Source organism: Lotus japonicus, chromosome 4, assembly GCF_012489685.1.
Source record: "Lotus japonicus ecotype B-129 chromosome 4, LjGifu_v1.2".
Classification (NCBI taxonomy): Eukaryota; Viridiplantae; Streptophyta; class Magnoliopsida; order Fabales; family Fabaceae; genus Lotus; species Lotus japonicus.
This window is the reverse complement of record NC_080044.1, coordinates 10106316-10134156: the sequence shown is the minus strand read 5'-3', so window position 1 is coordinate 10134156 and position 27841 is coordinate 10106316. Positions and strand designations below refer to the sequence as shown.

Below are 27841 nucleotides of genomic sequence, written 5' to 3'. Positions count from 1 at the left end.
TTCATTTCTACAATCAGAGGCATCACAGGCAACAATTTCTTCTAACTTAGCAATCTGGTTCTTAAGCACAGAGTTAGAATTGATCAAGGCATGATTATCATTTTTCAAATCAGAAATAATTTTCTCATGTTCAGAAGGAGTTTTGGAAACAGCAGATAAGTTCTTTTTCAGCTTCTTATGCTTAGACAATAAGGAGTTATACTTATCCATGATATCAGACAATGCATGTTTCAGTTCAGAGGTAGAGAAGGAAGCGAATACCTCATTTTCATCGTCTGAGTTAGGATCTCCTTCTGATTCTGAGTCAGAGTCAACAGCTTCCTTTGACTCTGCTCCTTTGTCTTTGACAATGGCCATGAGTCCTTGGACTTCACCATCAGAGTCAACATCCTCTGACTCTGATTCATCAAATGTCACCATCAGACTCTTCTTCGTCTTGAAGTGCTTCTTTGGCTTCTTGTCCTTCTTCAACTTTGGACAATCACTTTTGTAGTGCCCAGATTCTTTGCACTCAAAGCATGTGACTTCCTTGATTGAAGACTTCTTCTGACCTGAGGACTCATACTTTCCTTTTGCCTTTCCAGAGCCTTTGAACTTGCTCTGCTTGTGCTTCCAGATGCGGTTGAGTCTCTTGGAGATCAGAGTCAGCTCATCTTCATCAGAATCTTCTGATGCTTCTTCAGATTCCTCTTCTTCAGCTTGAAGAGCTTTTGACTTCTCAACCTTAGCCTTTTCAGATTTGGATTTCAAGGCTATGGACTTTTTCCTCAGATCTTGCATCTCTGAGCGCTTCAGCTCATGACATTTCAAAATGCTGATGAGTTCTTCTAAACTCATATTCTCAACGTCTCTCGTGAGCTCTATTGAAGTCACTAAAGGCATCCAACTTTCAGGAAGACACCTGATGACCCTTATGACATGATCTTTTGTTGTGTAGCTCTTGTTGAGAGGTCGTATGCCAGCTACAAGCAACTGAAATCTGGAGAACATTTCTTCAATGGACTCATTTGGCTCCATGATGAAGGATTCATACTTTTGGATCAAAGACAATGCCTTTGATTCTTTGACTTTCTTGTTTCCTTCATGAGACATCTTCAGAGATTCGAAAATGCCTTTTGCAAACTCACGATCTGTAATCTTCTGGTACTCTTCATAGGAAATAGCACTGAGAAGAATTGCTCTTGCTTTGTGATGTTGTGAGTACAGCTTCTTTTGATCTGCAGTCATCTCTGACCTTGGGATCTTCTTGCCATCTGCATCAACTGGACGCTCGTAGCCATCCACAATAATATCCCAGAGATCTGCATCGAAACCCAGAAAGAAACTTTCCAGTCTATCTTTCCAATATTCGAACCTTTGACCGTCGAACATAGGAGGCTTTGCATTGTAACCATCTCTTTGAGTTTCACTGGTGGTGGCAGCCATTGTTTTTCACACCGGCCCGGATCACTGAACACTGTTAGGTGTGGTAATCAGAACTTGCGCTCTGATACCAATTGAAGGTATGAAAAACGGTAGAAAGGGGGGGTTTGAATAACGTTTTCAGTATAAAACTTCCACCTTAAAGATTTTTACAAATCTTTCGAGAACTTAAGTGCTAAAGATAAGAGATAGAAAAGCACACAAGGATTTTATCCTGGTTCACTTGATAAATCACTCAAGCTACTCCAGTCCACCCGTTAAGGTGATTTCTTCCTTCTTAGAATGAAGGCAATCCACTAATCAGGTAAGAGTTACAACTGCACTTGAAACCTACAAGTGACTAACAATTACACTGACTTAGCTCACACTAAGATTCACTCTCTTAGTCTTCTCTAGGATCCGATCAACCTTGATCTCCTAAAGGAACTAAACAAACTGTTTATCAAAGAATTGTTTACAAGAGATTTGCTTCTAAAAAGCTAATAGTAAACTCAATGAATTTCAGATGAAAGAAAACTTAGAAGAATTTAAGAATATGTCTTGCGTATGTGAATGCTTCTAGCCGTTTCTTTCAGTCTTCAGCCTCTTTATATACTCCAAGGATTAGGGTTGAGCGATGCATGGGAAATGCTACCGTTGGAGGGCAGTTCTGGAAAATCCAGCTTCTGCTGTGGCTGAGAACGTTAGGTAGGTCGTCAGGAAGGTACAGTAGCTTTTGTACTTGGATAGCGACGCGACCTTTAAACCTAGGAGACTTCTGATCAGGGGAATGCTTCATATTGGAACTTGTGAAGCCGGTTGATCAGAGTCAGAGGGAAAGCACAGATCCTCTGACCATTGTATCTTCTGATTCTGAACTCAGAGGGAAGAACATGGCCTTCAGAGTTTCTTGCTTCTGGACTTCAGAGTTTCCACTATTCAGCTTCTGGATCTTCAGAGTCTTCTACACCATCAGAACATCTGAACCTTCAGTGTTTCTTGGTTATCAGAACTTCTGGATCTTCAGAGCTTCTAGTGACTGAGTCCACATCAGAGTTTGTGTAACTTCAGAACTTCTGAAGCTTTTCCACTGTTCATACTGAACATGGTGAATGCGAAAGCGTTGCTTGGGTCACTCTTTATACACAGTGCTTCTGATTTGTGTCAGATTGAGTTGAGGTTAGAACCTGCAAATAGCACACTCAGAAAAACACGTTAGAGTACCACAATTGTTCATGTCAAAAGGTTAACTTGTAATCATCAAAACATAGAGTTGTACTACTAGATCAAAACTTGATCTTACAGCAACTTTCTCCACGTGATCACCCTGAGTCTCTTCAGTGGAATTGATGGCAGCTTTTTTCACGCCCTCGTCATCTTCTTCATCATCAAATTCTTGCATAAAAGGAAGGCTGTGAACGTCAGGATCGGCGGGACCAACGACCTTTCCATCCACGATTTTCTTCATGAAGCCAAATTGGGAGAAATCAAGCTTAGGATAGAGAATTTGCAGTTGAGCCTTGGCGCTTAGATGACCGAGGACATACTGGCGAGAACTCTTTTCCAAAAGAGTCTCGTCAGATTCCTTCAACTCGGCCTCAAGCTTCTTGATCTTTTTCTCCGCAGCATCAAGCTTGGTTTCAAGACATGCTTTGGCAGCCCTCTCCTTGGCGAGATCCTCCGTCGCCCCTTGCAACTGTCGACGGACGTCGGCCAAAGCATCTTCAGTTTGCTTCTTAACAGTATCAGCGCACTTAGCGGCGATATCCGTCTCAGCTTTCAGGTGGGAATAGGCCGCCTTAGCCTCTTCAAGCTTCAGTTCGGCGCGGGCCTTCTCAGATTCAATGTTCTTCAAATGAGGGAGAAGACCGGCGGCACAGCTGGCAGCGGCGAGGGCTTGGTTCACGGCGAGGGTCGCCGCGCCTCGGACACCTTGACTGGCCACTTCATGAGGAATTTGGGGATTGAAATTCCTCTCCATAAAGTGGAGCCCATTTAATTTAGTGTCGAAGAAGCTGTGAAGAGCGCCGGTGTCACTACCGGGCACCGCGTCTCGCGATGATTGAGGAACAGGGCTGGAGGCGGCCACCAAGTTGTCAAATGCACCAGGAGTTTGATGCTTGGGCGGGGGAATGTTGCTGTGAGGTTTCCTCTCTTTGTGAGCCTTAGACAAAGACTCATTCAAAGTTATTTGCTTAGGATCACTTTTGGAAGAACCACCAGATTTCTGGCGTTTGGGCTCACGATCATCAACCAGCGGCGATTTCTTTCTGTCGCCCTTAGGGTCCTTCTTCTCATTCCTCCTCTGACCCTTAGCAGTTTCGACTGGCTCGAAATAAAGGCCTGCATGCTATCAGGATTGACGCCGCCTTTGTTCTTGCCCATCTCAGCTGCAAGTCAATTACAGGCGATTCAAGAGGGCAATACTTCAAGATGAGCATTTGATAAATCTAAACTTACTAAAAAATTCTTGAAGTTTCCCATCTTTGGCGGCTTGGAGAAGGTCACAACAGCAAATTTGGGGAAGAGTAAGGATGTACAAGGCGACATGTTGTTCCTCCTCGGTTAATGCCTCGAGCACAACAGTAATATCGCGGCGAGGATTGACAGTCCAGTGCAAAGGGAACAAAGGGCGATCTTTCAAGTCAAGGATAAGGTTGGGAATTTCAGGAGAATGGACAATCTTAAAAAACTTCTTTTGCCAATGTTTGAAATTACTCTTTAAAGGCTTAAAGACTGACATATTGGGGCGGGCCGACAATGGGACAAAAGACACACAGGAGGGTTTGGCAATACATATTGGGGCGGGCCGACAGTCGGGGTGACGTTTAGTTGATCACATAGCAACTCAAAGCATTGAATGAATCCCCAGGCGTTCGGTAATAGTTGGCAAGGGGCGACGTTTAAAAAAGTAAGAATGTCGCAGACAAATGGAGAAAAGGAGAGCTTCATGAAAAGCTCGGTAAAGATATAGCCATGGAGGTAAAACCAAGCGGGCGCCCCATCAGCCCATGAGGGTTTAAGTGTAACGACGTCATTATCGTCACAAGGGGAGACGTTTAAGGACAAATCATCGTTATGGCCGGTTTTAGGATTCACTTTGGTAAAACCCTGGGCGGTTAGACGGTTGTTATTCAGAGATTGGACGTTGTTCCAAATGGAGCGGAAGATGCACTTATCATCCATACATTTATCACTGGTGCGCCAATCTTCCGAGGTGGATGGGTTATCGGACGAAAGGTGAGAGGTTATAGAACGAGTTCTTTTGTTGGCGAGGTCAGAAGTAGAGGGCGAGTTCTTAGACTCAGAATCAGAATCAATCACGATGACGACTTATTGGCTTATGGTAGTTCTATCATCATCAGACACAGAATCAAGAGAAGGGGAGGAATAAGTTTGACTGTGTGAAGACATTCTGGGAAGTTTCATGGGAAGAAGATGAACAGAAAAGTAAAAAGTAAAAAGAAGAGAAAGAAAAGAGAGAACTGACCGAAAGTAAGAGAAGTAACGGGAAAGCAACGAGCTATGGTGGTCGGAGCAATGAAGGGTCACCGGAGTAGCAAGGGTCACCGAGTAGTAAGGGTCACCGGAGCGGAAAAGCTTCAGAAACGCAGAGAAAAACAAAGGTTTGAAGTAAGGTGCAGTAAAAGAAAATAAAGTTTGTGACTTTGGGGTTTTATAGCCAATTGAATGAAGAAAGAGAAAGTAAGGGGAAACGACACGATCGTTTTTAAACGCTTGCACGAAACGAGGCAATCCCTCGAATCCCACGTGAAAAGACAGCAGCAGTTGAATGCTAATGATGGCAATTTCTTGGTAACGGTGCACCATGCATCATACGAAACGGTGTGGGCTAAGTAATTTGGGCGGCCAAATATAAAGGGCGGTTGAGCGTTCGAGTTTCATAAAGACATTTCAACTCCTAAAAAAGTGAAGCTTCATGTCTTGTGGGCTTGTGGACCAGGTCAGGCGATGCGAGTTGTTTGTAAGGGGCGGTGTAGTTTCTTCGCTCCGATTGTAAGACATTTCAGCTCCTAAAAAAGTGAAGCTTCATGTCTTGTGGGCTTGTAGACTGGGCGGGCTAGTACAAGCCCATAGACCCGCCTAGTAGGCCTGATCCCTCATAGGTGGAGATGTGAGTCCCAGTATGAAGACGTGGGCCCGGGTTACTTTGTCTTGTTTATATTAAGGATATATGCATTTGTCTTATTCTACATAGGGATTTGAGCCTTGCATGTAAGGCCCAAATCCATGAATATTCTAGATAAGGACCATCCCCCACTATAAAAGGGGTGTCCTCACCTTGTACTAGACACATTATTGATCATTAATGAGATAATTTCCTTATTCATACATCACATATATTCAGCTCTGCTAGGGTTCATCAAGGATACTTTATATCCATTGTTAGACCTTAGACAAGAACAATAGTAAAATGATATTGTTATTTGATTCTATATTTCATTATTTTACTCATTCATAGGGTTATGTAGTCGGATTATCTTGACGTTGTCAACCTTGTCTTGTCCACTCCCCCTTCGACTCATATGTCTTCGGTGGTTTGGGACATCAAAGAGCTTTTGGGAAGATCTTGGAGTGTTGATTTCCCTCACACTTTGCGAGAGGGTAATACTTGAGCTATTTTCTTAGTGAAGTTAGGAGCCCAGCAGGATGAGGCTTTAGTGCTTGTTGAGAACCCGTTAGCGGGTATGAGTTTACTTCTCTTAGCTGATGCAGCATCTCCTCTTTGAGGTCTTAGCTCGGGCATTTGCCCGTTTTTCTTTTTTTTACCAAAAAAAAATTGTATACGGCTATGTGCTGATAATATGAAGTAAGTTGTTAATGTGAGGGGTCAAATAAGCAAATTTTGGATCAATAGTCACTTATCAGTATAAATATATGATTTAATATTCAAAAGATATAAATATTGTTCTAAAGTTTTTTTTCCAAAGTTTTAAATACAATCCTCAGTATAAAATAATTTAAACATTTTAAAAGTTCAAAAGAAGAAAATCAGTGCACTCCCGTGCATTGCACATGCTAAAAGACTAGTATATAAGATAAGTTTCAACCCCCTCTGATCTATAAACTAGGGATTTCTTAGGAAGTGATTCTTCAAGACATGTTTGGGGATCCAGAAATGCTAAAAAATCGACTTGAATTTCGACTTCTCCCCTTTAATCGGGTTCCAACCAACAATGAAATCAAGTTCCAAAACTGGAAAAATTGGAATGCACAGGGCGTGAGTGAGAGACGTCGGAGGGTTTTTATTCTTTTCCTAATTAAAAATACATATGTTAAATTGTAATTGGCCAACAGTAATAACAGTTACACATAGAACTGTGTAAAAGTTTTCTTTTCTTGTATCATTATCTTTTCCTATTACATCTCTAGAGGATTAATCTTATGAGAAAAATTTTCTTATATGAGAACATAAGAATAAATCTTGATCGTTGGATCTAATCATTAATTGTCAAGATTAAAAGGTGAAGTCATGTGACATTTTAAAAAAGTCACATGACATTTTTAAGTGGCAATGTGACTATTAATTAATTTTAATCTTGTTCATTCATAATTAGAACTAACGGTCGTGATTTATTCTCATTTTCTTTCTCATAAGATACATCCCCTACATCTCTATTATTTCTCTCATTACTCTTTCATCTAATAGATTATTATATATTTATATATTCAATTTCAAAAAAAAGAATAGATTATTATTCATAATCATAATTTTTTGGTTTTTTATTCATAATTTCATTATATAATTTTTCTTATCTTAAAAACAACGGAAAGTTCTATATATAGGATTGGCGGTTTAAAAAAAAAATTGGATTGGCAACTTTTGTTCCTAAAAAGATAGATGAGCAAATTTAAAAACATGATCAAATCCATTCCAAAATATAAAAAAAAATTGATCTCCATAAAATAACAAAATTGATTTTTTTTTATAAATAAAAATAACAATAACAATTTTCTTCTTTTAATAATTAAAATCGCTCGACTCCAATCTCTAAAAAAATCTCAATTAATATTCCAATATCATACCCTTTTTTTTGAACTTAATATCATACCCCCATTGATAGTTATTCCTATATTTTCAAAAAAAAAAAGAGATAGTTATTCCTATAAATACGCATAAACATGTTGAAGTTGAACAATATCTCACTAATCACCTAGAGCTTCCTCTTGCCAACAACGCCTTATAGCTTCTTCCTGTGACACACCATCATCCTCACAATGGGTTACTCCTCTTCTCCCACGCTCATCCTACTATCACTCATAGGGATGTTTTCCTTGATCTTCGGGGTTTGGATGATCATCACCCCCTCAAGCGTCAGGTTCCACGTAACTGAGGCTTCCCTAATGCAATTCAATCTCACAAGCAACAACACCTTATATTTCAAATTCAGGGTCAAAATCTCAGCAAGAAACCCCAACCACAACGTCAAGATCTATTATAGAAGGATCAGAGCAGTTGCTTGGTACAAAGATAATGACTTTAGTGGGGTGGTTTTGACACCCTTTGATCAAGGCCACAAGAATACCTCATTCCTTGAGCCTGCAGTGTTTGAAGGGCACAGCGCCATGGAACTTAAACCTCGCCAGCTTGCTGAGTATAACGAGGAGACACGTTTAGGGATATACCATGACTTGGCTGTAGATTTGGATCTTCGAATTAGAGCTAAGTATGGTAGCATCAAGGGTCTTCGTTTCAATCCCCCCATTATAAGGTGTCGCCGTTTGAGAGTTCCTTTGATTTCTAATGATGATTCAACAACTGATTTCAATGTCACGGGCTGCCAAAGTGATTATTTCTTTGATAGCCGTGGAGATTATGAGGACTATTTCCTCAACCATAGATATTGGTAGAAGACATGCATGATTCCACCATGTATAACTTCGATTAATTTTCTTATGTTTTATTTCATGTTAGTTTGTTGTTCAGTTCTTCTATAAGATGTGATTCTTGTAATGGTTCCTTATTATATTTTTCTAAAGGGATTCTTGGTATTTTTGAAGCTTTCAATTTTAGTTCCTAAGAATACGTACACATCTATAACTACTACAAAGGGATAACATTTTGCCACTATTCACATTAGGGTTTTTCATAAATGTTTCGCAGGTGCACCATAAGGATCCTTTTTGTTACTTTTTAGTTTTTTATTTGGTTTAAATTGAAGTTTTAAAATTTATTAGGTTATGCTTCAAAAGTTATTTTTTGTTTGTATTTACTTTGGTTGAGTATGATGGAAAAATTTCATATTGTTAATTTATAGCTCTTTGTAATAATTCTTTTGGTAGATAATATTTGTTAATATTTATAATGTGGATATTAATATTGATAGTGTAGAGTATTTAAAAAAAAAATATTGATAGTATAGATAATTGTGGGCTTATTATAGAAATAAAAAATTATGAAATTAAATATTGAGATTAATATTAATTTGATATATGATACGAAATTAATAATTGTGTGTCTAAATACTAGAAATAAAAAATTATGAAATTAAGTATTGAGAAATAAAATCATTTGATATATGATCCATATTTTTTAGTTAGTGAAAATGATTATGTGCCATAAAAAATGGGAAAATCGTTGTTCAAGTTGTTTCATTTTTATATTTTGTAGGTGTTCATTGGAAATTGGACAATTTAAATTTATCTATAACTACTACAAAGGGATAGCATTTTTGCTACTATTCACATAAGGGTTTTTATTCAATGTGCTGAAGGTGCACCAGAAGGCACTTTTATTGTTACTTTTAGGTTATTTTATTTGGTTTATAATGAACTTTTGAAAATCTTTTAGGTGGTAATAAACTTTAAAAAACCTTTTAGCTTTAAAAGTCTTTTTAGTATTTTAGTTTAATGTTTTTTTTACTTTATTTTGAGTTTAAAATATTTGTTCGCATGACATGCGTTAATATATATTATATTAAGATTTTTATAGATGTATTTCTATAAAAATAAGTTAAATTTTCTGGATCTTAAGATAAAAAAATAAAAAATCATAATAGATAAGATAACGTAATTTTTTTTTGAACTTGATAAGATAACGTAATTGGATAGCTCTTTTTGTCTGTATAATTTGTATTTGTATTAGAGTGAATACAAATAATTATTGTGCTATATTAGGTTTCATCTTTTTTTTTAACATGACATATTTCATCTTATTTAATTATATAGTTGATAAAAGAATTAAACGTGTTTTTTTTGAACTCAGAATTAAACGTGTTAGTGTAAATAAATGTTTATTAAAATTTAGAATCAAAGTTATTATTTTTCGTATGTAGCATAATGTGATTGATTGTATTTTTTTTTTTGAACTTGTGATTGATTGTTAATGTAAAACTTTGTACTGATATTTCATATCTATTGCTGATGAAATAGTAGCGACTTATAATAATAAAATATATGGTATGATACAATTTTTTTTTTAATTCAGTAGTTATCATTATAAGCAAATCTTCAAAAAAAAGTTATCATTAAAAGCAAAATAGTGAAAAGGTATTATGTATTTTTTTTGTTACAAAGGTATTATGTATTTAATTTATAAAAAGTAAAAGTTTTAATTAAATATAATTGAGCAGTTTTTTGTTGTAAAAAAACAATATTTAAATATAATTTATTAATAGATTTATTTGATGGTTAGGATGTGAAGACTTAATTTGAGGAAAAATATCATCGAAACTAATTGATGTAATTTAATTTTGTATGAACTATTAATTTCAAAAAAAAAATTGTATGAACTATTGAGTATTAAATAAGTTAGGATGTGCCCTTTTTATGTTATGTTTCTGAAGCTACTTGGGTAAACCGGTAAAGGCTTGGACCCAAGCTTCTTTTATCAAATAATATTGATTTCAATTTTCAAAAAATATATAATAAGTTGGGATTGAAAAGTTAATTTCCTGAATTATTTATTTTTGATTTCATCGTTCAGGATTAAGGCTTTTTTTTTAAGGTGAGTTTATCTTTAGCAGCCTCCTCTGCTGGGTGCTTTTGTGCCGGCCTCAACCTTTCATGTCCCAGTTTTTTTACTCTTCTCTCTTTACTCTCTTAGATGGGGAAAAAAGGTTTTGTTACTCAGAAATGTAGACCTTCTTTTATTGTGTCAGGTTTCTACTTTTACCTTTTGTAGCACCTTTTTTGGTTTCTATTAGATGGGGCGAAGGAGAGTTTACCTTTTGTAGTACAATTGAACTTTTTTGCCAACTTTATGATGTTTTGTATTCAATTTACCTTTAATCTGTTTTTGTTTGATTTGCCCCCAATCACCGGTATATATAGGTTCGTATTTTGGATTGTTATCGGCCATAATCGTCTTTCTGAAAACCAATCTGTTTAGGTTGCTATTTGCTATTTCCTATCTGATGGCATCGTTGGCTTTTTCGTAAGCTATATGGATTCAAACTGTTCATTGCCTTTCTCATCAGGGCCATACAACAATGCTTGGAAACTGCTTCTTTTGAAATTCTTCTATGGTAGTGTTTGAAGACTTTGGTTCACGAAACTCCACTAATTTATGACTATTTTGGGAACACGTTGTTTGTGACTCCATCTTTAAATCCAGGGATGTGAAATTGTAATATCTACAGTGTAATATCTCATTCTCTTCTTCGCATGTGCTAAATCTTGGAAGATCTGGAATTCGGTTTACAACTAGCTAGGAGTCTCCACGGCTATGCCACAAGAAGGTAAAGTGCACATTTTGCAATTTGTTGGAAACTGCTGTGGAAAGGATAGAAAATGTGGGGTGTGCTTTGTTTGGTTGGCTACTGTTTGGTTTGTTTGGAATATAAGAAACAGGTTGGTCTTTAATGGGTAGGCCTGGAACTTTCAAGTGCCTTTGATTCGATTCAGTATAAGTCTTGGATTTGGTTAAAATCAAAGGTGAAAGGGTTCATCTTTTCTTTGTTCGAATGGTCTTCAAACCCAATAGTGTGCCTGGAATCTCTGTAATCTGGTTTTTGGGACCTAGCACATTTCATGGTGATGTATTTTGTTGCTGCAATGTATCTCCTTACTGGCTAGCTAGTGCGCTCTAATTCAATTTCTGCACTCCGTCTTCAGTCTGTTAACTGCTAAATTATGGGTGTGGGCTGAGGATTTTTGGTGGCTAGTGAAACCTGAAAAGGCTTCTTGGATATTATTGCTGCGAACATTAGCTTTTAATCTGCTTGTCCCCTTGAGATCCTTGTGCGTGCTATCTTAAAGCCACCTTGATGTGTCATTTGCTTCTCAATTGATTTTTAGCATCAATGGTACAATAGGTAGTTGCTGAGACATGTTTTTCGCTGGACTTGAAGGTGGTGGCCAGATTGCTTTTGTTGTTTTGTGGATAATGGTCTTAGTTGTTGGATGAATATGGTATGCCTATGATAGATGTGAAAAAACCAGCAAGTCATCTATCTTAGCACAACCACGATTTGTGTGCTATGTGGATCTGTATTAGGTGGCTTTAGCAAGCATATAAAATTCAATGTAATATTCTTAGTGTTTTCTTTGATAGGGGGGGGGGAGGGATGGACTAGAATTATGAACTACAATTATGTATAAGGTTTAGCAGTGAAGCAACTTAGCTTCCTCTCTTTCTTTTCAAAAAAATAGTAAAAGATGGCTTCCCAATGTAAGGATATCTTTGTTTAAGTTGATACAATTGTTTTGGGTATCAGAGCTCATGTCCCACTCATTGTGAGGATGTTTCCGTCACCACTAATGAAGAGGATGAAATTCCCATGGTATATATCTCTACACATCCTTTCCTTCTCTTATTCTTGCTTTTATTTTTATTTGATTCTAAGGTTTTACTATAAATTGGTGATTGTTTTTCATTGATTGATTGCAGCAAATTTGAGCTCCCTTTTGAACTCTTAGAACTTGCTATTGTAATGAATTATAAGCATGAGGATGATCGAAAGTTGTTTCATATAAGGGTTTTTATCCCATGTAATGAAGGTCTACTTTAAGTTCATTTTTTCTACTATGCCCATGGATAGCTTCTATAGAGTTAGCATGTTGAAGTTGCATGTATTTTAATTGCCTTAGATGTCTTGTTTTTCAATAGTGGTAAATATTGATAGGTAGGAACTTGGTATTAAACTTTGGTATATTAAATTTGTTTCAAATTTTGATTTTGATTTGATAATTTATTAATGTTTAAATATTGCAGGTGGAGTAAACTTTCATCTCGACATAAGTATTATGATATTTGAGTTTTGTACTAGAAGAGGAGAATAGTTTGATTTTATGAAAAGCCCTATTGCAGAAAAATTGATGGAGGTTAGTTAGTTAGTCTTATTTATGCTATTATTCTGGAAAAATATGGAAGGGACAATAAGGAGGGTATGAACTGTTTTTTCAAATAGGCAATGAAGGCTGGGGTGTATGTGGCTTCAAGTTCACAAAAAATGGTTGTGTTATTTAGTAAATATGTTGTGTCAAAATTGTTATGGAAACTGCAAAATGGTTATGGTATGTTTTTCTGGTTTATGTGGGAAATAATAGGAGTGTTGTGGAGGTCTCTAATGGTGGGCTGGCTAATGGTGCTTGGAGCAATAGTGAGGAGCTACGGTTGTGTTTCTTCGGCTTGCTTTTTTATTTTGAGCTTATCTTGGTTGCCCTATCGTCATCTAATGTCGGATAAAAGAATTCTCATAGTGATGCCTATACTCTATTTCTGTTATGTATCTAGATGTTGTGTAAAAGGGTTGAAGCACTACTTCTTACGTTAATTTATTTATTTGACTTAACAAAAAGAAATCCCATGGTGATGCCATTCTCTTCAATATGTACTTTAGAAAAAAAAATCAGTAGTATTCAATTTTCAAAATGGTAATGAAAACTGAATGATAGTTATATATTTCTTATGATAGTTAATATTCATTTTTCAATCTCTATTTCTTATGTTTTGTTATAATTTAGCTTTACTTTTATTAGTGAAAATTAAATATTAATTTTATAATTATAATATACCAAATCATATGTTGGAAACAGTTTTTTGATAAATATTAATTGCATTTTTAAATAGATGTTGGAAATTGTAAATACAAAAAATTCATTGCCTTGTCTACTATATTGATTTTACAATTCATTCATTTATCATACAGTAACAAATTTTGAAATAAATAGTATTAAAGGGAAAAAGTGAAAGGATATGATTAAATGTTTTTCTGAACAATATGATTAGATGTTAAAACTATTTGGTTTGATCAAAATATATGAAAATAAAGTTTATTGAATATTTTTTTTACATTGAAAAGATTTTATTTAATATTATAACATATATTGAATAATACGGTTTATAATTTATTTTAAAAATAAAGCAACCGTGCATCGCACGGGTTAACTACCTAGTACGTGCACATAGAGGTAAGTGAACCCTCTTGTTAGAGAGTTTTGATACCTTCTTTTATTATTAACCAATAAAAAAATTCAATTTTTTTTTATGATATCTTATAGATGATGATAGTTTTCTAATTATAATGAATTCAAAATTAAATTTGTTTTCAGTTTCCTATAACAACTGAGGATGAACCGTAACTAATTTCTAAACTTCTAGTACTTTTTATGCATTTATAAAAAAAAGTACTTTTTATGATATCTTTTAGATGGTGGTAGTTTTCAAAAAATACTTGAATTTTTTAATGATATATTTCTAAAATTAATTCAAAATTAAATTTGTTTTCCATTTCCTATAACAACTGAGGATGAACCGTAACTAACTTCTAAATTTTATTTTGAATTTTTACGATCTAAATTTACAATTTACAATCTACTTCTAAAATTCAAATTAGATTATTTTTTTCTTCAGTTTTTATCTTTTTGGTTCAAGTGATACATGCTTGATTCCCCTTAAGCAAGGTCTCGGCTTCGAGTCTTGTGGATGAAAACCCCGGTGAGAGAGTTAGCCCCACCATGATGTGAATGTTCTCGACTCGAACATGATTTGCCTCTGAAGGATGACACATGTCTTACACAAAAAAAAATCTTGTGTTGTTCCCACATGAGTATGTCATGTGAAAGATCTGGACCTTTACTTACTTTTTTAATGAAATCTGATGTTTAATATTATTTTCCTCACAATTTAATTTTCTCTCTCCATCTATTTTTTTTACTTGTATGATCTTAATCTAAAATTAAGAAAAAATAGCCTATAAAAAAATTAAGAAAAAATAATAATATTTTTAGAAAATTTTAACTTTTCAAATCCAAAAAATAAAATTTACCAAATTCTGCAATGTTAAAACTATAATGGATTTAATCACTGAAAATACTTTTCGTTCTGACGGCCAAGATGTGTACCTTGACATAGTCCCCTGTTTACCTACCGAACCTTGTTGTTTTGGGGCTCCTGACCTTAACGGAAAAAACCACACCTATTTCTTTGAAAATATCTTCACTGACCTAAAATATAAACTCCCTCTTTCAGATTTTACTTGCTCCATCTTAACTTTACTGAATGTTGCCCCGACACAACTTCACTGTAATAGTTGGGCATACCTCAGGGCGTTCGAACTTCTGTGTCAAGTGTTAGGTATCGAACCCACTAGCAATAGATTTTTCTACTTCTTTGAAACCAGTAGTAGAAGCATAAAAGGCGAATATCTTTCTTTAGCCGCCGCTAGGGGAAAAGGCCTATTTACCTTGTTTAGAAGTCACTACAAACAATTCAAAGGGAAATTCTTTAGGCTAAACGAAACCGAGAAGTGCAAGGATGTATTTTATTTCAACGATGGAAGCCCAAAGTTCCCCTTCTACTAGACCACGCGTTATGAAGCTATCATCAAACTTCCTGATGATTCCCTTACCCCTGAGGAAATGGTGGATTGCACCTTTCTATCTAGCATTGATTTGAATCTCACTGAATTTCTAGATGCCCATTATGAAAACAGATTGGGTGAATATGTGGGTAAGACTCTGAAATTTCAACGTCTTTGTATTTCAAGTGTTGATTCTGTGTCTAACCTTACTATTCTGTTTCAGCTAAAATGACTCGCCTCTCTGACGATGATATCCTCCAATTCCGTCGGGAACAACAAGCTGCAAGGGAAAAAAGAAACCCGGCGAAAACTTTGATAGACGCTGATGCTAGTCATTCAGGCACCGAGTCGAATCGCCCTCAAAAAAAGAAGAGAAAAAATGAAACACCCGAATCAACCAAAGGGAAAAACTCTTCTCAGCCCTCAATGGAGAAATTCATGGTGAAGGGTAATCCTCAAAATGTGGCACACAAAGGTGGGTCTTCAAGCGCTCCGCCCCCGACATGGAAAAGCTTGCTGAAGGAATTTGAAGAACTCACTTCTGAAGAGGTAACCTCACTATGGGATTCCAAGATTGACTTTAATTCGCTGGTGGAAACGAATTTGGTGTTTGAGGCGGACCGGGAAAAGATCAAAAAGATCGGATTAAAGGAGGTCTGCCAAGCCATCATGACAAAAGGACTTGAAATTGCGGCTATTTCAAAAATGGTTGACCTGGATACCGCTGGCTTTGACGAGATTAATTTCGCCAAACAACTAGAAGAGAAAGAAAGGGAAATCCTAAAGATGAAGGCTACTATGAAATTGTTGGATTCTGCCAACAAAGTGAATGAGAAGAAGGCCGCAGATTTGGCCCTGGAAAATGAACACTTGAAGAAACATGCTAAAGATTTGAACGCCACCCAGAAAGCTAAGGAAGAAGAACTCACGAAATCCAAGGCGGAAGTCACTCATCTGAATTCCGCAAACTCTGAATTGAAGAATGAAAATTCTAAGTTACATTCTGAAATTTCTGAACTGAAGAATTCCGTCCTTGATCAATTTGAAGCTGGATTTTTAAAAGCCAAAGAACAGATTCTTTTCCTAAATCCTCAAGTTGCCATCAACCTTGCTGGTTCCGATCCTTATGCTAGGATTGTTGATGGCAAGTTGGTCAGCCCTGATACTGGCGATGAGGAAGAAGAAGAAGATGAAGATGAAGGAGATAAAAATGAAGAAGATGGAAACGCCAACAACAAAGAAGGCGAAGGAGAAAACCATTAGTTCTACCTCTGTTTAAGCATGGTTACTGCATTAATCTATCCTTTAGTTTTCTTTTATTTTCTAAGTTAGTTTAAACTTGCCTATGTTTTGTCCTTATATTTGTAAGTGTTGAGCGATTAGCTCCGTGGTTTGTCCTAAGGTATCATGTAATGTTTATTAATATTAACTACTATTAATGTGATATGTTTTCTATACATCAACATCCGCAAATTTCATAATTTAATGGCTCTGCATCTTGCTTAAATAGCTTCAACACTTAAAAATTCTTTCATAATTTCTACACTTAATATATCTCCATTCCTATCCATACTCTACGAATAACTTCTGTAATAACACTATCCTTTATTCACCCAAACAACTATCACAATAACTAATTCTATGACTGAGCATAACTTTACTTAGTCATCCAAGTTATCATATAACTTGAAAATATAAGCATAACTTTACTTAGTTATCCAAGTTATCATATAACTTCAAAATATAAGCATAATAGCTTCAAAATATAACTTAACGTAAATGTCATTTACTAACCTTTCACCAAAATCGATCCGCCTTCATCATTTAGTTGAGCACGTTACCCTCACATTTTACCGTACATAGTAAAATACCCTTGAGTGAATCTCTTAAATGTTGTAAAGTTTAAACTTAATCAACTACTTTGGAATCATAAGGCCTTTGTGTACATAACTTAGTCAATTTTTTTCATTTTTGACATAGTTATTCATGGAAATCAAAGTCACGATATTTGATTTCATTAGTATGCTCGCGTGGAGACTTGTGCTTAGTTTGGACAAGCTTAAATCCAATTTAAGGCTGTGCTTACTCTTTTCTCAATTGTCTGACGTCGCCCAATTGATAGACCTTAGCTGATAAGTTTTCGCTATGGGTAAAGGAAATAAATAAAATGATACGCCCTTGATCACTTTATAAAGGTTATGCCTCGTTAAAAACTCTCCCGCCTGGGGTAGAGAAAAGAGTGCATACCTGTTATTCATTAATAGTTGATGCCTCGTTAAAAACTCTCCCGCCTGGGGTAGTGAAAAGAGTGCATCAAATTTTGTCCTACACAACAAACATAGTCTTAAACGATATAAAGAACAAACGTAGTCTTCAACACACACAAACTGAAACAACGAAACATAGACTCAGACACACATAGACTGAACCAACTGTACAACACAAAGCAAACTGGACGATCACCCTGCACTTCAAGTGTAATAGTAACGGAGATGCTGTGCGTTCCAAGCCCTTGGGACCCTTCGCCCAGATAATTCCTCCAAATGATACGCCCCTTGACCAAGCTCTCGCAGAATCCTGTAAGGTCCTTCCCAATTAGGTGATAACTTCGAATCATCAGGTCCCTTTGCCTTTCTACGCAGCACCAAATCACCCACTTTCATTTGCCTCGGAACCACTCTGGAATTGTATCGCCTTTCCGACCTCTGTTTTACCATTGCTTGCCTCAGGCGAACTTCTGCTTGTGTTTCCTCTGTCAAATTGAGATCAACCAATCTATTCATGTCGTTCTGGTCTTCATTATAAGTCGCCACCCTGAAAGTTACATCTTGCAATTCTGCTGGGATCATAGCATCTACCCCGTAAGTCAACTTGAAAGGTGATTCGCCAGTAGTTGATTGAGGAGTAGTATTGTATGCCCAAATTACCGTGATCAACTCTTCAGCCCACAATCCTTTAGCTTCGCCTAGCCGCTTCCTAATTCCATTGAGAATGACTTTATTCGCTGACTCTACTTGACCATTTGTCTGAGGGTGCTCGACGGAGGCGAAGCGCATTTCAATTCCCATTTCTGCACAAAAATTCTTCACACTCCTGCTAGTAAACTGTGTTCCATTGTCTGAGACGATAGTTGCTGGCACGCCAAACCTGCAAACCAATTTTCTCCAATAAAACTTCTGACTTTTTCTGCTGTTATCTTCGCCATTGATTCCGCCTCAATCCACTTAGTGAAGTAGTCTACTGCAACCAAAATAAATCTAATCTGAGAACCTGCTGGAGTAAACGGTCCCAGAATATCCACTCCCCACATTGCAAATGGCCACGATGAACTCATTGAACTAAGAGTTTCAGGTGGCGCCCTATGTAAATCTGCATAAATTTGACATTTTTCACACTTCTTCACATATTCCATACAGTCCCCTCTTAAAGTTGGCTAATAGAACCCTGCTCTGAGCACTTTCGCCGCCAAAGATCTGCCCCCCACATGACTTGCACACACACCTTCATGAACTTCAAACATGATTCTTTCTGCCTCATCTTTAGAGACACATCTCAATAAAGGCACTCCAATCCCTCTTCTGTACAATTGATCGCCCAACAATGTGTAACGACTTGCCTCGCGAACTTGATCCTTAGAAAATGTCAGCACGTCAGAGCCTTCTGCCTCCAAACACTTTTTGATACGCCCCATCCAATCTGAATTTGCTAAAGTCAACACCATCATTGTCTCATCCTCTTCGATACTTGGGCTGCTTAAAACCTCCTGGATGACTGACTTATTGTTCCCTGGCTTCTTGGTGCTTGCTAACTTTGACAGAATATCCGCCCTTGTATTCTCCTCCCTCGGAACATAATTGACCTGCACTGTGCCTATCTGTTTTATCAATCCTTGAGCTTTCAGTAAATACTTAGCTAGCTGTGCGTCCCTCGCCTGATATTCACCCTGAATTTGCCTGGAAACTATTTGAGAATCTGTTTTAATCATTATGCTCTTGACCCCCATCTCGATCGCCAACTTCAAACCTGCAATTATAGCTTCGTACTCTGCCTGATTATTACTTGCTTTGAAGTCAAACTTGAGTGACTGCTCAACTGTCACGCCTCCTGGTCCTTCTAGGATTATTCCGGCTCCACTTCCTTTGACATTGGATGAACCATCCACAGACAAATTCCATTCTCCAATTTCCATAGTTTTCTCACTGGAAGACATTTCATTGACAAAATCTACCAATACCTGTGCTTTGACCAGACCTTTCCTGTCAAAAGTGATTTCAAATTCCGACAACTCAACAGCCCAGGAAACCATTGATGACCCGGGATTTAAGGCTATTTTTCTAGTTTATTTGCATGCATTTTAATATATTAATTAAGATATTTTAGTCATTTTAGGACACTTTAGGCTTATTTCATGCATTTTAATATTTTTATTTAGGTTTAGTATTTTTCTACATTTTATATTATTTTTCTAGATTTTATTAGGATTTAAATTAGCTTTATATTCTATTTAATTATTATTAGGATTTATTTACTTTAATTTAGGATGAGATAAGTTTATTTTAAGGTGTTATCTTATTTTTATCTCTTATATATTTTTATTTTCTTTATTTTAGGAGATGATTTGGAGAAAAATAGAAAAAATCCAAGAAATAAGGAGAAATTCGTGCCTGGCATCTTTCCCAACGGACGAAACCGCTGCAATAGCACCAGATTTCACCTGCTGTTTAATGTAGCGAAAATCAAACCGCCGCGAAAGAACCTGACGGACCAGAACGAAAAAATTACTATAAATTCCGTTTTTGACATACTTTTTGGGATCTTTCCATCTTTTCTTTTCTCCTAAACCTAATAAACACCTTTGGGAGACTTGGAGGCAATTTCGTGGTGGAGAGGGAGGCTAGGCCCTTGAGGGCCGGTGTCAGGGTCATGGAGGAGGTGACAGCTTCTCCGGACGTCCATGGCTCCGTTCTATTTTGGGTTTTGCTTTTCTCTTTACCTATTTTTGTGTTTTGACTCTCTTTTGGTATTTGGAATGATGTTAGTTTGATTTTACTCTTAGTCAAAACATCTTTATGCAATTATAAGTATGATTTTTCATTATTTGGTGCTTCTCTCTATGTTTAATGCTTCAATTGGTTAATTGGTAATTTAAAGAGTTTATATTAATTCATAAATAGATTGAGAAATTGATATGAGTTAATGTAGGCTTAGTTCATAGAAAGGGGAAAAATTCCTATGTCTTAGGTTATTAATTCTCTTTGCGCGTTCATGTATCTTTTGCCAATATGATGGTTTTTAGGATTTGCATGACAATTGAGAAGTTGGTGTGAATTTAGTTAATGAGAGAAACCACTCTTGCATCAGTCATCTTAAGAAAGGCATGTCTTAGGTAGAGTTTAGGTTTTCTAGGTGACAATAGGAGACATTAACTCTTAGGTATGAATATCATGAGTTGGAAAAGAGATCTATACCGAGTGACAAGTCGGGATACTCACCTCTCTAGGATAGGATTATCTAGTTGGAAAAGAGATCTATAATGCTCCTTTTATGATCACTAGGGCTTAAGAGATTAAGGCTAGGTTCTTAATGGGTAGATTCGCTTAGCTAAGAAATTAGTGGGTGAATAACTCTTATCGACATCTTAAATGCTAATTTCATCTTATAAAAGTATATTAGTCGAGAATAAGTTGTAAATCAAGTGAACTCATTTTCCAAATACGCTTTCTTCTTTGTTTACCTCCGTGAACTTCTTTTATCGCTTTATTTTTCTTTTCCCTTATTGAAATTTAAACAAAACCATATTTTACTTTTTAAACCATTCATCCAACATCTAGCTAGTGAGATTAATACGTAGCAACACAATCCCTGTGGAGACGACAAAACCCGATACTATACTACGATTGAGTCTTGAAACGGATTTGATAGTAGTTAGTGGAGGAGAACCTCTTCATTAAATATCCTTTCATCAAAATGGCGCTGTTGCCGGGGATTGTGCTTCCGCTTCTATTAGTTAAGCTACTCGGGTGTTGTTTAGAACATTATCATAGTATGCATTTTTTATGTTATGCTTCTTATATGTCAATTCAATTGATTTGTTCTTGTGCTGAATGCTTGTTGTGGCCTGATCAACTATAACATGATATGAGGTTTGGAATTCTGTGAACCTGACTTAGAATGAATCAGCTAGTGGATTTAATGAGAATTAAGTTCATTAGTAAGGAATTGATTATTTGATGCATAGAATTTTGAGTCATAGTGTCTCATTAAATTATTTGAGTTGTGTTGTGGTGTTTTAATCTGTGTGCTCATTTTTGCAAGGACTAAGTAATTTTACAGGAATTAATCTGAGTAGAGGGCCCAACTAACCATGTTCTGGTGCTTTCAAGTTTGCACCCAATTTGAGTACAGGGAGTTTTTCTAAACCACTCATCTCTCATTTAATTTCATGATCATGCATTTAGCATTAGTTATTTAGATTGCACACACTAGTATGCACATGCCTTGGATTCTTGGTATTCACACTTTTGTGCTTGAATAATGCTTGTTGTTATTTTTAATATATGTTCTGAGTTTGACGCTAGTTGTTATAATAAAATGAGCTTGATGCATGGGTGTGAGTGAAACTTGTGGAACATGTGGAGAGTTAGGTGATAGAGACTTGAGTGAGTTTTGGAAAAGTGCAGTAAGGTTATTAAGATGCCAGGTTAGTGTGGATAATGCATAAAATATGTAGTTTTCCTTTTAATCTTTATATTGAGTCTACACTCTTTTTGGCTGTGAGGTTAAACAAGGGGCGCACATGTGAAAGTAAAGTGTTAAAGATGCAAAAAATGGTGAAAGAATGTGAGTAAGGGAATGGGAAGTATTTGCACCACTGAGCATACCCCCAATCATATTCTGACATTGTTAAATAAAAGAAAATAATTTCGCCCTGAGTTGGTAATAACTGTGAAGGGTTGAGACAAAGCTAAATTGAAAAGGAAAGAACATGTGTGTGCTCATAATAGAATAAAACCGTTGGCCATCATTAGTAAATTCTCAATATAGGGTTGGGGAATTAGGAATAAAATGTGAAGCCCCACATCATGGTATTTTCTATAATTCTTGTTTGCACTTACTAAAAGGGTACTCAGTTTTTAAAGCTTAATTTTCAGCAAGAACTATTTTGAGGAACTCATCTCATGTATCTTTTGTGAAAATATGTTTACTAGCATCTTACTTTGAACTATTTTCTTGAGCTTGAGGACAAGCAAACTTAAGTTTACGCTTGAGGACAAGCTGCCGTTGAGTATAGGGGTATGATGACCCGGGATTTAAGGCTATTTTTCTAGTTTATTTGCATGCATTTTAATATATTAATTAAGATATTTTAGTCATTTTAGGACACTTTAGGCTTATTTCATGCATTTTAATATTTTTATTTAGTTTTAGTATTTTTCTACATTTTATATTATTTTTCTAGATTTTATTAGAATTTAAATTAGCTTTATATTCTATTTAATTATTATTAGGATTTATTTACTTTAATTTAGGATGAGATAAGTTTATTTTAAGGTGTTATCTTATTTTTATCTCTTATATATTTTTATTTGCTTTATTTTAGGAGATGATTTGGAGAAAAATAGAAAAAATCCAAGAAATAAGGAGAAATTCGTGCCTGGCATCTTTCCCAACGGACGAAACCGCTGCAATAGCACCAGATTTCACCTGCTGTTTAATGTAGCGAAGATCAAACCGCCGCGAAAGAACCTGACGGACCAGAACGAAAAAATTACTATAAATTCCGTTTTTGACATACTTTTTGGGATCTTTCCATCTTTTCTTTTCTCCTAAACCTAATAAACACCTTTGGGAGACTTGGAGGCAATTTCGTGGTGGAGAGGGAGGCTAGGCCCTTGAGGGCCGGTGTCAGGGCCATGGAGGAGGTGACAGCTTCTCCGGACGTCCATGGCTCCGTTCTATTTTGGGTTTTGCTTTTCTCTTTACCTATTTTTGTGTTTTGACTCTCTTTTGGTATTTGGAATGATGTTAGTTTGATTTTACTCTTAGTCAAAACATCTTTATGCAATTATAAGTATGATTTTTCATTATTTGGTGCTTCTCTCTATGTTTAATGCTTCAATTGGTTAATTGGTAATTTAAAGAGTTTATATTAATTCATAAATAGATTGAGAAATTGATATGAGTTAATGTAGGCTTAGTTCATAGAAAGGGGAAAAATTCCTATGTCTTAGGTTATTAATTCTCTTTGCGCGTTCATGTATCTTTTGTCAATATGATGATTTTTAGGATTTGCATGACAATTGAGAAGTTGGTGTGAATTTAGTTAATGAGAGAAACCACTCTTGCATCAGTCATCTTAAGAAAGACATGTCTTAGGTAGAGTTTAGGTTTTCTAGGTGACAATAGGAGACATTAACTCTTAGGTATGAATATCATGAGTTGGAAAAGAGATCTATACCGAGTGACAAGTCGGGATACTCACCTCTCTAGGATAGGATTATCTAGTAGGAACTATTAGGATTTCTTGAGTGACAGTCAGAGATTCTATCCACTAGGACATGAACTTCTTGGGTTAGGAACAGAACTTGGGAATGTCTTATCGAGTAGGTATGTGCTATAATGCTCCTTTTATGATCACTAGGGCTTAAGAGATTAAGGCTAGGTTCTTAATGGGTAGATTCTCTTAGCTAAGAAATTAGTGGGTGAATAACTCTTATCGACATCTTAAATGCTAATTTCATCTTATAAAAGTATATTAGTGGAGAATAAGTTGTAAATCAAGTGAACTCTTTTTCCAAATACGCTTTCTTCTTTGTTTACCTCCGTGAACTTCTTTTATCGCTTTATTTTTCTTTTCCCTTATTGAAATTTAAACAAAACCATATTTTACTTTTTAAACCATTCATCCAACATCTAGCTAGTGAGATTAATACGTAGCAACACAATCCCTGTGGAGACGACAAAACCCGATACTATACTACGATTGAGTCTTGAAACGGATTTGATAGTAGTTAGTGGAGGAGAACTGATAAGTGCCAAATTTACCTGATTTTCTATATTAATTTGGGTACTTATCTGTTCTAAATGTGTAAGTTATCTTTCAAATTATCTCTCAAATAGGTTAATTTAGTAAGTAGATAGTTTATATATAGATATTATGTAAGATGTGTTAGTTTTATCATTTAGACTCTTTGGTTTTTATTGTAGGAGAAAAGTCAAGAAGATCCAACTATTTGAAGATCAAAAGGGGCTAAAAATATTGAAGTTCGCTTAAGCCAAAAGTTGACTCGCTTAAGCCAAACTACATGGCAGTAGCAGTGGCAGATATATTGAAGTTCGCTTAAGCCAAATGTTGCCTCGCTTAAGCCAAATTACATGGCAGTAGCAGTGGTTCTGGAAGACAATTCGGCTTAAGCGAGAAATGGTCTCGCTTAAGCCAAAGACCTTACCTGAACGTGAAGAAACCTGCTCGCTTAAGCGACATCTTTATCAGCTTAAGCGAGATTGCTGTCCTGTTTTATAAAAAGCTAGACCAAATCAGAATTGGATGATCTCTTGACATATTTTGGACCTCTTAGAAAGAAAATTGCATAGAGAAGAAGGAAAGGAACTTTGGGAGCTTTGATCCACCATCCATCGTGCTGGAGACACACCGAGGACGGCACGGGTCACCGCTTTCACCTTAGTTTCCTCTTGTAAACTTTGTAAGCAATCCATGGATATGGGTTGCTAAGTTTCTTTGTTGGATTTGGATGTAGCCTTTAACTATGATTTGTTCTTCTTGATTTCTATATGTAATATAGTTTCTATCACATGATTCAATGGTTGTCTCTTGTTCTTAATGCTATGTTTTAGTTTGCACACCTAGAACATATCGCTTGATTCGGCGTAAGAGCGGAAGCTACGACGTCTAGAGTTCGATCTAGGATTAACCATCTTATAAATCTAATTGCTAGGAATAGAGTTAGGTTTGTTAGTCCCTTAAACATCTGAGCTTAAAGATAACTTAGCTTTTCTATGCATGTGAGGAATCAATGTTTAGGAAAGTAAGTTATAGATATCCACTCATGTGAGGAATCAATGAAGTAGGGTAGAAATGGTGTAGATGAATCATGGATAGGAATGGATATTCATATAGAATCATAGGACACTAATAGTTAAACGGTGAACTCCAATTCCAACAGCTTTCTCTCTTGATATCAATCATCTTTTATTCTCGCTTTATTTAATTTACATTAGCATTTGATCACTAAAATTATCAACCTTTTGAAAATCTATTGCTTGAGTAATTTACTAGAGAACGGCATTTGTATTAGCAATTCCCTGCGGATACGACAAAAACCCTATGCTATACTACAATTGAATCTTGAAAGGGATTTGAAAGTAGTTGTGGTAAAAACCTTTCAACAAAAATGGCGCCGTTGCCGGGGAATTGCGTCAATACAATAGCATTGCTTTAGTTTTCTTACTTTGAGCAATTGTGAATATAGTGTATAGTTTTAATTTCAGTTAAATTTTCCTTGTTGTTGCTAATCTCTTGTGTTAGCTTGTGTTTTCTTGTTCATTCAATCGACTAGCTTAAGAGAAAATAGCAACAAGAAGCTTCTGAATCACCCACTTCCAAAGATGCAACAACCATCCTTAAGAGATCAGGTAATGTGGTGTGATATTTGTTTTGATACTCACTATGTGGGTTATTGTCATTTACAGGAAGAACAAGTTCCACCACCACCATACCTACCATATTACTCCCCAGAACATGATAAGATTGCTAGGCTTGAGGATACCTTGGTCCAATTCATGCAGATTTCAATAGTTAACCAAAAGAATACCGAGGCTTCCATCAAGAACCTAGAAAATCAAGTGGGGCATCTAGCACATCAAATAGCTGAATATGGTAAGGTTGTTGTGGAAACAAAAGAAATTGATAAAGAAAATAAGGAAGAAGGTGAGGAGGAAGAAGAAGTAAAAGAAAAAAATGATCCACCAATTCACAACTCACCTCAAAATTCCCCAAAGGTAAAACATGAAGAGGTTGAGGTAAGCTTTGAAGTTTTTTATGATTTTCAGCATCACCAATGCAATGGTATGATTTATATCGTTGAACATACAGATTCTGTAATTGGTGATAGGTTTGATGAAAATATTTCATTGAATACTTCAAAGAATGTATATAGCTTAAATTGTGAATTAGGGTTGATTGAAAAAAGAAAGAAAAAGAATGATTTTTGGATGGCTTGGAAAGGTTTTGATAGAACACTTGATGAAAACCAGGTCAAAAAGCCAAAGAAGCGGAAGGGGTTATACTATAACCCTTGTTTGTGGTCACCATGATAGTTTTTGTGTCAAGCTAATGACGTTAAACAAGCGCTTCCTGGGAGGCAACCCAGTGTTTAGTTAGATTTTCCAGTTTTCTTGTTATTTTAGTAAGTGACATGGTGATTTTGTGAAGTTTCACTTTAATTTGTATTTTCCTGTGCTTCACAGCTTTTGATCACCATATTGAGTATGTTCAAAGGCTTAGAGATCAATGATTTGATGGATTTGTAAAAGATAGGGTTGTGACTTGTTTTTGCATGTGAACTTGAATAAATTGTGCATCCTGTGATTTTCTGTTTAAAACCTGAGTTTCAAAGTTATAGCAGGTCTAATTTGATGCTTACCATGCATATGAATTGATGATTTTTGAGGTTGGTGTGTTTTGAGAAATTGAGGTATGTAGTAGTGTGCTCATGATGAAAAACAAGTCACTCTAGGTGATTTTCTGCATTAACTGTGCAAAATTGATTTCCATAACTTTTGAACAAACTCATGTTTGTGTTTTAATGTTATTTTTCAAATATTAGAATAGGATCCAATGTGAACTATTTGGCTTTGAAGTGAAAATGCATTAAGATTGCTCATTGTGGAGTTTTCTTGATCTTGGAGTGTGCCATATGGCGATGTACTTCAGCTGTGCAGTTTAAGGCCTCTCACAAGTTTTAAATGATATGAATGGTGAGTCTAAGGACTTAGAAAGCTAGGAAAATGTGAAAAGAAGAAATTGAGGTGTTGGGTTGTGAAAATAGCAGAATTGTGTGTAAAGGATGAGTTAGAGTATGAAATAAGAATCTTGTGTCTCTTTTCATGATTTTAGTCTTCACACAAGTTTCTTAGATGATAAGTAAGTGATTTATCCTCTTATGAAGCATTGATAATTGATGAATCAAAATTTGAGGTATCCACTTGTGTAAATAGTCAAAAAGAGTGCTAAATTGAATTCATGTTCTTTAATGATTAACATGTGGAATTCAAGTGAATCACAGGTTTAAATTGAAGATAGAAATGCCTCATCATGATTGAAAATCAAGGAAGAAGAGAAATACAAATTTTGGAGGTTAGACTTGTGAATTTTGGCAAGACTTAACAGTATTATGCTGCATAATTGCAGGTACTTCGCTTAAGCCAGCCAAATGATCGCTTAAGCCAAAATCAGAAAGCAGTTACAGTGTACCAGGGTTCAATTTCGCTTAAGCCAGAGCAAGTTCCGCTTAAGCGACACTCTAGAAAGAAAAGATAGCACAAGAACTGGCATGTTCACTTAAGCAAGGAAATGTCTCGCTTAAGCGAGATACCTATTAAAAACAAAAAAAAAAAACCAGTCACTCTTTAAAAACACAAACCCTACCTCACAC

General features: G+C 36.0%; 1 protein-coding gene and 1 long non-coding RNA gene across 2 annotated transcripts; both read left to right on the top strand.

The window, feature by feature from the left end:
* The first annotated feature begins 7554 nt into the window (after nt 1–7554).
* On the top strand, nt 7555–8274 carry LOC130712262 (NDR1/HIN1-like protein 10). Its single transcript, XM_057562095.1, has one exon. It carries the CDS (start codon nt 7642–7644, stop codon nt 8272–8274), a length of 633 nt encoding a protein of 210 aa, XP_057418078.1. The 5' UTR covers nt 7555–7641.
* An 11636-nt stretch (nt 8275–19910) lies between these two features.
* LOC130714662 (uncharacterized) lies at nt 19911–24972 on the top strand. Its single transcript, XR_009011374.1, has 3 exons — nt 19911–20141; nt 22768–23131; nt 24375–24972. It is a non-coding gene; the product is annotated as an uncharacterized LOC130714662 (long non-coding RNA).
* Nucleotides 24973–27841: the final 2869 nt, after the last annotated feature.